Consider the following 10000-nt stretch of genomic DNA (forward strand, 5'->3'; position numbering starts at 1 on the left):
CCATCCACTTAACGACCGCAGTAGACACTACTTAGCTTCTGGACCAGGATGAAGTATTATCAACCTCAACACGCTATGGACGAGAGTGAAAAGGAAACGACCAGGCGCCTAATTAAACCAAACCCTATATGGCCCGACATGTTTTGACGTTTCATGAATCAAACTTTCAATAAAAGGAAAATATTATGTCAGCCATTATTGTTAGGCCTACATAGAAATTATTAGCCTGTATTGCTTTTAAATTACATGATTGAAGTTGAGACAAGATTGCAACACAGACACGTTTCTAAATGGCAAAGCTTTAGGCTATTTCTTCTTTATTTCTATGTGCATTATATTATGGACATTTTCCGGAAAGAAAAGAAGGTAAATTCCCAAACAGAGAAAGCATCCTATATAAAACAGAGCTACCCATTAGCCTGACTCTTGCAATACAACACAACTCATTCCGACACTAGAGCGGGTGCCCTGGTTCACGCAATTCAAAGCCTTTGAATTAGATTCCGAAGCAGTCACGTGGGTGTGTGTCCCAAACAAAGCTTCAGACGTCACACTCACAAACAGAGGCCTCGTTTGTCATCAGTCACGTGATTTTATGGAAACGACACAAGCCTCAAACCGGGGCTTCATCTGGCACGCCCCATTCTGCTCGACACAAGCTCCGAAGCCTCGCTTCATTGGGCACATCACTACTGATACCTGTGTCTTGCTAATTAAAAGAATACCTAGTCACTGATCTGAGCCGTCTGCGATTGGGTCCTTAAGAACTGTAAACCTAACAGAAACAATGCATGCCAACTTTTTCCATGTTTTATCACATATTTTAACTTTTCCCCGCTGTCTTGCCGTTTTAATGTTTTCCTGTAGAATATCCCATATTTTAATACTCTCATAACAGCCCTGCCATCGGGCCTGTCTCTGTATTGCCCTGTTGCTACCCCTTGCCCTTCCAACGAAACAGATGTCTTCAAATCATCGTTTTCCTTGCTTGAAGGCGAACTTAAGAGTGATGTTAACCTATTTAAGTTTAATGGCGTGATTGTCGTGAGAGCACGATTCATTGGCGCTTGCATGTTCGGCCTTATGTCTACGTGCGCACCTGAGGCTACTCAGCTACTAGAGAAAGAATTTCCCCTGTTTGTATGTTCACTCCAAGTTGGCCTACCATAACTTACCAACTCTGCACTGTAGACCCTAACTGGCTATTTATATTTTTCTGTGAAATAAGCAAATGTATTGTTCAACTTTATGAAGCAGAATTACACACTAGGCTACTTGGAACATAACACATTTGACAGACAGATCAAATGGAGGACAGATGTATGTTATAGTGACAAAATATTAACTTTCAGTGTTTTACGATGTCTTTGTCATGGGGAAGTGTTTTTCCCCATGCATTTATTCTAGGTTACTGTCAGTGACTGCCGTGAGAGAAGCGGGTTCTGTGTTTCGTTCATTTCAGTGACTGACGCAAGAGAAGCGGGGTCTGTGTTGTGTTGCGTTGTGTTAATTTATTTTCATTGGGCATGCCGTGCAGTGCCGTCCACAGCTCTTCAGTTCTGTTTCGGCATAGTCTATAAAGCAGTTTAATTAAATGGAATGTTAGTTGTAAACAAACGAGCTACTTGGTGAGGCTTGGCCTCATAGATGCGCTCGTGCCTTAGATGGCAGAAAAAATCTTCACGATAGGCCTATTAACTAACCACCCGATTCACGTTGGCTGGGGGGAAGGGGGGCCATCAGACAATTGTGCCCAGTTAATCCGGCCCTGCCCCCAACAAATCACACCTTCCCACCTCTGTGTCAGCTTAAAAGAAGTCGAGAGGACTCCTAACTCACAGACCTATTCACAAATATAGTTTTGAAATCCTATGCAGCTACAGGAGCTTTCAATCGTGAGGAAGCAATTTTGCATTGTAGGCATAACTAACATGCAATAACGCCACCAACAACAACCAAAACTAGGCTACTCATTGTCAACATGTAAATTAAATGTAACATTATTGTGAATCAAATTAAAATGTTCTCTTTTGCAAACGTAGGCATAGTAACAGAATAATTTAATAATGTTACAAAGATACTACATCAATCCGTATGTTTCATTAGGCTACTAGGCTATTTGTTTTGCCTTACTCTTGATTCATTTAGGCTAGGCCTTTTGATTCAGGGGCCGTATTCACAAAGAATTTTAAGGCTAAAAGCAGCTCCTAACTGGCGAATTTAGGAGCAACTCCTAAAAATAATGGGCGTGTCACTCCTAACTTTAGGACTCCTAATTTTTTTTTCACTAAAAGTAATTCACGAAGCATTTTAGACCTAAAAGTAGCACCTAAGTCTGGGACAGCTTAAGATAAGTCGAGAGGACTCCTAACTCACTAAGACCTATTCATAAACAGCTTTTTGTGGCATTTTACGTTGCAATGATTTGAAATGCGTAGCCTATGCGGCAACAGGAGCTTCCAATCGCGAGGGAACAATTTTGCATTCATAAAAGGGATGCAATAACGCCACCAACAACAACCAAAACTACTCATTGTTAACATGTAAATTAAATGTAACGTTTCATTGTGAATAAATTAAAATGTTCTCCTCTTTGCAAACATAGCCTAGGCATATGGTGACAGATTAATTTAATAATGTTGCAAAGATACTGCATCAATCCATAGGCCTATGTTTCGTTAGGCTACTAGGCTATTTGTTTTGCCTTACTCTTTATTCATTTAGGCTAGGCCTTTTTATTCAGTTAATAATCATCTTCCGTCTTTCGCACTACTTGTGTAGCGCACGCATTCTCCGACCTGTCACCGGTCACCCATCATCGGAAGGGAGGTGTTTGGAATCATTCCCGCGTTACAATCGTCAGCCAATCAAGGTGGTCACTTCAGTCAAGCTCGTGCATGAGTAATGACGTCATCCATAGCACCGACTCACTCCTAGTTTAGGAGTTGTCATTTTTCTTTACCAAGAGTAGGTCTGAAAGGCTTTGTGAATAACTTTTAAGAGAAAACTCCAAGCTAAAATCTTTTAGTGCGATTTAGGAGTAGCCTACTCTTAGTGGTAAGATAAAAGGCTTTGTGAATAGCCTACGGCCCCAGTTATTCATCATCTTCCGTCCTTGTGTAGCGCACGTATTCTCAGACCTGTTACCTGTCACTCATCATCGTAAGGGAGGTGTTTGGAATCATGCCCGCATTACAATCATCAGCCAATCAGCCAATCAAGGTGGTCATGCTCTAGAATCTTTGGTGGTCACTTCAGTCAAGCTCGTGCATGAGTAATAACGTCATCCATAGCAACGAAGACTCACTCACTCTTGGTCAAAGATTCTAGAGCGCTCTGCTCCAGAATCTTTGCTCTTAGTTTAGGAGTTGTCATTTTTCCTTACTAAGAGTAGGTCTGAAAGGCTTTGTGAATAACTTAATAAGAGAAACTCCTAGCTAAAATATTTTATTGCTATTTAGGAGTATAGCCTACTCCTAGTGGTAAGACAAAAGGCTTTGTGAATATGACCCCTGCGTCTGACCCAATGCATAGCCCATTTACACAAATTAATGGTCGAATATTACTGATGATCATTGTTATTTAAGAACACGCAGTGTGCGTAGGGCACCAAAAACATATTGCTCGTAAAAAAGCATCATACCGCACATTGTGGCGGGTCTGTTATTTAACCTACTGTAGGCCTTTATTTTGGGCAAGCCTGCATTCGAGGCCTTCTGTTGAAGAATTTTATATAAAGCCTGCGCTAACAGTAATCCTCCTGCCCCTGATACCACAGCTGTGGATAGTGTGGAATGTTCAAGTAATAACACAATCCAATGTGTGTCTCAATCTTCCCCTGCTGACCACCTCACACATTTGTCTAGATTTTGCAACAACCTTACATGACACAATGCCATAAAATATGCCAGTTTTAGGACACAGAATAATGTTTGTAATGATACCAGTTAGGCCTACGTTTAACAGTAACAAGTGTAATGAGCTATTCATTGTCGAAGGTGGATGGTGAAGTGAAATTCTTACTTTGGAAAACAAACATTTGCCGATATCATCGCCGATATCATCAGAATATTGCAACAGATTCTGTGTGTTCTGGACTGCAGGTAACTTGTTAAGCCAGTGGTTCTTAAACTTTTATTTCATTCCCCACTTTGATCAAGGGGCATGACTGATGATAGTGTTATGAACGTGTTATCCCGAGGCCTTTGCAAGTCAGCATCTCTGACGGTAGTCTACCCTATTAAAAATATAAGTTTTCGATGTCCCAAACGGAGAGCAATACTTTATTGTTTTTAACGATCTCTATGCTACTCACAAAAATGTAGGCATGGGGACATGATGAAGTAGGCTATCCAACTGTTGTGTGTTAAATTATTGTGATTACGAGCCAGTGGTTTTCAAAACATAGCATATGCGTGACTCGGACATCTAACTAAATGCAACAGGCTCATATCATCCTCGCCTTCGCAAAATGAGGACCAGTGTTTTGTCAAATTGCAAATAGCTATTCGTTTTAACAATTTTTTATGATAGTATGAAGTACTTTTTGTATAGGCTACTATCTTAATCTTGGAATATGGGGAGGGAAGTGGCGCGTCTGCAGAAGTCAGCAGAAGTGCAGAAGTGGGATAGTGAGAAACGTAATTCCGATCTCTTTGTATGTCTGGAACATGTGAAGAAATTGACAATAAAGCTGACTTTGACTTTGACTTTTGAAGTCAGCCAAATGTATTTGTTTATTGTACAGAAAAATAAAAATGACATGTCAAGCAGTCAATTGACTATATTGCAGTCAAGAAGTAGGACAAATTAATGTGGGTCATAGTTGTCTAGCCTGTTAAAAACGTCGCTAGATAGTATTAAATCACCAACAACATTGTTTTGCAGAAGCTACAGATTAATTCTGAACAGTTATTTCTCTACTGTCTCAATTATCACACAAGACACTGTTTTGATTTGCGTAGTTGCGTTACCCCCAGGGCTTGAACGAAATAATTTTTCAAACGTTCCGTTCCGAACGATTCAGGTAGGCCTATGTTTAACGTTTTCGTTCTTGCATGCGTTCCGCCACCAACATATCGGTCCTGAACCGGTTCGGAACGCAAAATATCGTTCGTTCTTAAAGTTCCGGCAGTGTTTGGCGGGCCTATCAAGTCTATTTTTGTGGACTTTACCTTAGAATAGACGTACTCATTATTTCCCCTTGATTTAGCCTATACCGTAGCTATGCCCAAAAATAATAAATCACAGGCGGCATCCAAAAACATTCAGATGGGCTATCCATCCCATAGCCTACAGACTTACTGTAGGCCTAACCTATGCCTATAAATAATTTCTTATCAAAAATATTTCTGGATACGTGCTAAACTCCTTACCTGGTTGTAGCCTAAGTTTTATCCATATGGAGATCTTCAAAGGCTTGCGCTATAATTCCAACCCTGTTTATAAACGAACCTTTCTGTTGCTGACAAGGCCTATCTCAAATTTCCCGTTTAACTCTTCTACATAGAATAGGCTATAATTGCGCAAACATTTCAAATCCCGACTTTGAAACGACAAGGCGTGGACAGGCAAAATAGGCTATTACGCATAGGCTACAAACAATTTCCAAATCAGTTTCAGTAGCCTACGCTACGAGCTGGCCTAAGATCCGAAGTGGCAGACGGATAGGTTACATTACAACAGCAAGACACATTTGGACCAAAGGTCCATTTATTCGTTTTTTTTTCTTCAAATTGCAGAAATCAAATTATTAGGCTGTTATATAGAGAACGAAAAAAAAAAAAAACGTTATTAACCGTGGATTTGTGGATTTCAGAATAACGTTTCTTTTCCGGTTTTTCCGGTCAACAGTTGAAGACCATTTTGTTTTCGTTTCCGTTTCCGCTCCTCATAAAATTCCGTTCGTTTTCGGTTTTTGTTTTCGTTCCTTGAACCGGTTCGGAGCCCTGGTTACCCCCAACACTGACAATAACGTAGACAGCAAATTAAGATATTTTTTCGTTTTGTGGAGCGGCACCAGTAGGCTATCAAAAGCAGATTTCGATTTTCGCTACCACCGTGTAGTCAAACCTTAAGCCATACCCAAGTAGCCTTAATCGAGGTAATGTTTAATTATGCATGATTTATTTTGTTATTGAATTCGTAGGCTGGGATTCCTCTCTTTTTTAAAGGTAGCCTCCTGCTTTTTCAGAAGGGGCGGCAGTGAGGCTACTGGCAGAGCGATGTACAGTGGCTGAAAGTGGTACTAAAGCTAAAGTGTGTGTGTTTATGTGTGTGTGTAAGTGTGTGTGTGCGTGTGTGTGAGTGTGTACCTGGACTCTCTGCAGCAGCACTAGTGCCTCTCCGTGGTTCTGGTCGGCCTCCAGGATGAGGTCGGTGAGTTTGTGGATGATGACGTCCAGCGGCCCCTGGTCCTCCAGAGGCTGGCACAGGTCCAACTGCAGGAGGACAAAGGTCACCACAAGGTCAAAGGTCAAACTATTTTATGATTACACTACATCTATACATTACCCTACTACAATACAACCATATTACCCTGCTACAATACAGCATCTATACATTACCCTGCTACAATACAACCATATTACCCTGCTACAATACAGGGGCTGCTGTGGTCTACTGGTTAGCGTTTCGGACTTGTAACCGGAGGGTTGCCGGTTCGAACCCCGACCAGTAGGCACAGCTGAAGTGCCCTTGAGCAAGGCACCTAACCCCTCACTGCTCCCCGAGTGCCACTGTTGTTGCAGGCAGCTCACTGCGCCGGGATTAGTGTGTGCTTCACCTCACTGTGTGTTCACTGTGTGCTGAGTGTGTTTCACTAATTCACGGATTGGGATAAATGCAGAGACCAAATTTCCCTCACTGGATCAAAAGAGTATACTTATATACTTACTTATACAGCATCTATACATTACCCTGCTACAATACCACATCTATATATTACCCTGCTACAATAGAACCACATTATCCTGCTACTATACAACATCTATACATTACCCTGCTACTATACAACATCTATACATTACCCTGCTACTATACAACATCTATACATTACCCTGCTACAATACAGCATCTATACATTACCCTGCTACAATAGAACCACATTATCCTGCTACTATACAACATCTATACATTACCCTGCTACTATACAACATCTATACATTACCCTGCTACTATACAACATCTATACATTACCCTGCTACAATACAGCATCTATACATTACCCTGCTACAATACAACATCTATACTTTACCCTGCTACAATACAACCACATTACCCTGCTACAATATAGCATCTATACATTACCCTGCCACAATACAGTATCTATACATTACCCTGCTACAATACAGCATCTATACATTACCCTGCTACAATACAACATCTATACATTACCCTGCTGCAATACAATCACATTACCCTGCTACAATACATCATCTATACATTACCCTGCTAGAATACAACATCTATACATTACCCTGCTAGTATACAGCATCTACATTACCCTGCTACAATACAGCATCTATACATTACCTTGCTAAAATACAGCATCTATACATTACCCTGCTACAATACAACCATATTACCCTGCTACAATACAGCATCTATACATTACCCTGCTACAATACAATCACATTACCCTGTGACAATAGAGCATCTATACATTACCCTGCTACAATACAATCACATTACCCTGCTACAATACAGCATCTATACATTACCCTGCTAGAATACAGCATCTACATTACCCTGCTACAATACAGCATCTATACATTACCTTGCTACAACACAGCATCTATACATTACCCTGCTACAATACAACCATATTACCCAGCTACAATACATCATCTATACATTACCTTGCTACAATACAGCATCTATACATTACCCTGCTACAATACAACCATATTACGCAGCTACAATACAGCATCTATACATTACCCTGTGACAATACAGCATCTATACATTACTGAACTGCTGGTCCTCCCAGCTAAACCTACCATACACCACGACATCAACATCAAATTTGACTCCCTGTCTGTTTCACCTACCAGGACTGCAAGAAATTTAGGAGTTGTTCTCGACAACCAACTAAACTTCTCAGATCATGTTGCCTCAGTCGCCCGGTCATGCCGTTTCGCACTCTACAACATACGGAAAATCAGGACTTACTTGACTCAAGATGCTACCCAACTTCTGGTTCAGGCAATAGTCATCTCACGACTCGACTACTGCAATGCCCTCCTGACAGGTCTCCCAGCCTGCGCAGTGAAACCACTTCAGATGATCCAGAACGCGGCGGTGCGCCTGGTCTACAACCAACCCAAAAGGGCACATGTTACCCCGCTCCTCATCCAGCTACACTGGCTACCTATGGCAGCCCGCATCAAATTCAAGGCTCTAACGCTTGCCTACAAAGTAGTCTCCGGTTCTGCTCCCACCTACTTGAATGCCCTCATACAGACATACGGTACCTCCAGACCGCTGCGCTCCTCAGACGAACGACGTCTAGCTCTACCACCGGTACGCTCAAGCCAATCCAAACTTTTCTCATCTGTTGTTCCTCGTTGGTGGAACACACTGCCAGTTCCTACAAGGGCAGGGACATCCTTCTCCATTTTCAAAAAACTACTGAAGACCCAGCTCTTTAGAGAACATCTCCTCTCATAGCAACACTTACAACAAGTCTTACTGATCCTAGCACTCACCACCTGTTTTAAACTGACAAGTAACTGTTAAAAACAGCACTCACTGATGCACTTATTCTTACTGTACTCTAATGTTTTTAAATTGTCCTAAAATTGTTGAGAATTGCTCTAAAACTTAAACTGTTTACCATGTTGTTAGTCGCTTTGGCTAAAAAAGTGTCAGCCAAATGTAATGTAATGTAATGTCTATACATTACCCTGTTGTCTACCCACATTGTTCTGTTGTCTTTGAAAGTTTCTCTTATTGACGCATTTAACCGCTATTTTAAAAGGCAAATCTTTCAACACAAAATAGAAGTGCGCTTTTTACAGGCAGTTTTCGTACATACAGAGGAAGACATAATTAAGTATACATAATAATAATAATACATAATAAAGTATACATAATAATAATAATAATAATAATAATAATACATAATAAAGTATACATAATAATAATAATAATAATAATAATAATAATACATAATAAAGTATACATAACAATAATAATAATAATAATACATAATTATACATAAAGCGTATTTTACGCTTCTTCTGCCTAGAGGTTGGCCTGGGATACTTTCCATAAGATCATCTCTCAATGCAAATCAAACCAGCTCTTAGGCAAACTGAAATAAAACCATGCAAATCAAACCAGCTCTTAGGCTAACTGAAATGACACCATGCCAATCTCTAGGTATGGTGAAGGGTATATGATGATGTAGGGCTATTTTAATTCCAAAGGCCAAGGGAACTTTATCAGGATGCATGGTATTGTGGATCCATGGAATAACTGGCCTTTAAAAATAAAATCCTGCCTGCCTCTATGGGAATTTAACATAGGGGTGTGTATACTTATGACACTTTTTTTTGGGAAGAACATTTATCTATTTATGGTACATCATTCATTCAAAGAATATTGGTGTCCTTAAAGATTGGATTTTTCCTCATTTTTTTTTAATTAAGGCATTAAGATCAATTTCCAAAAGATATTTTTTATTCCTCTTTTTTGTCAACTTTATGGGTGTGTAAACCTATTCTCACAACTGTATGTAATAAGTTAACATTCTATAATGACGGAAGGAAGTGATAGTGTGATAATAGCTTAGTATTCTATAAAGACAGGAAGTGATGATGTGATAATAGCTTAGTATTCTATAAAGACAGGAAGTGATGATGTGATAATATTTTGAGGAAACAGACAGAGGAGGGACACGGAACAGAGCCAAAAGCAGAAACACTCATCGTTAGTGAAGCAGCTACACACACACACACACACACTTGCACACACACACACACACACACAGAAACAC

General features: G+C 40.3%; 1 protein-coding gene across 2 annotated transcripts in view; it reads right to left on the reverse strand.

The window, feature by feature from the left end:
* itpk1b (inositol-tetrakisphosphate 1-kinase b) overlaps positions 1-10000 on the reverse strand; it is a 70988-nt gene that overhangs the window by 43081 nt on the left and 17907 nt on the right. For both annotated transcript variants that reach the window (XM_042086132.1, XM_042086123.1), the window contains exon 4: positions 6315-6440. In XM_042086132.1, coding sequence (XP_041942066.1) covers positions 6315-6440 — 126 coding nt within the window. The remainder of the gene's footprint in view (positions 1-6314; positions 6441-10000) is intronic.

Source organism: Alosa sapidissima, chromosome 1, assembly GCF_018492685.1.
Source record: "Alosa sapidissima isolate fAloSap1 chromosome 1, fAloSap1.pri, whole genome shotgun sequence".
In the NCBI taxonomy this organism is placed as follows: domain Eukaryota; kingdom Metazoa; phylum Chordata; class Actinopteri; order Clupeiformes; family Clupeidae; genus Alosa; species Alosa sapidissima.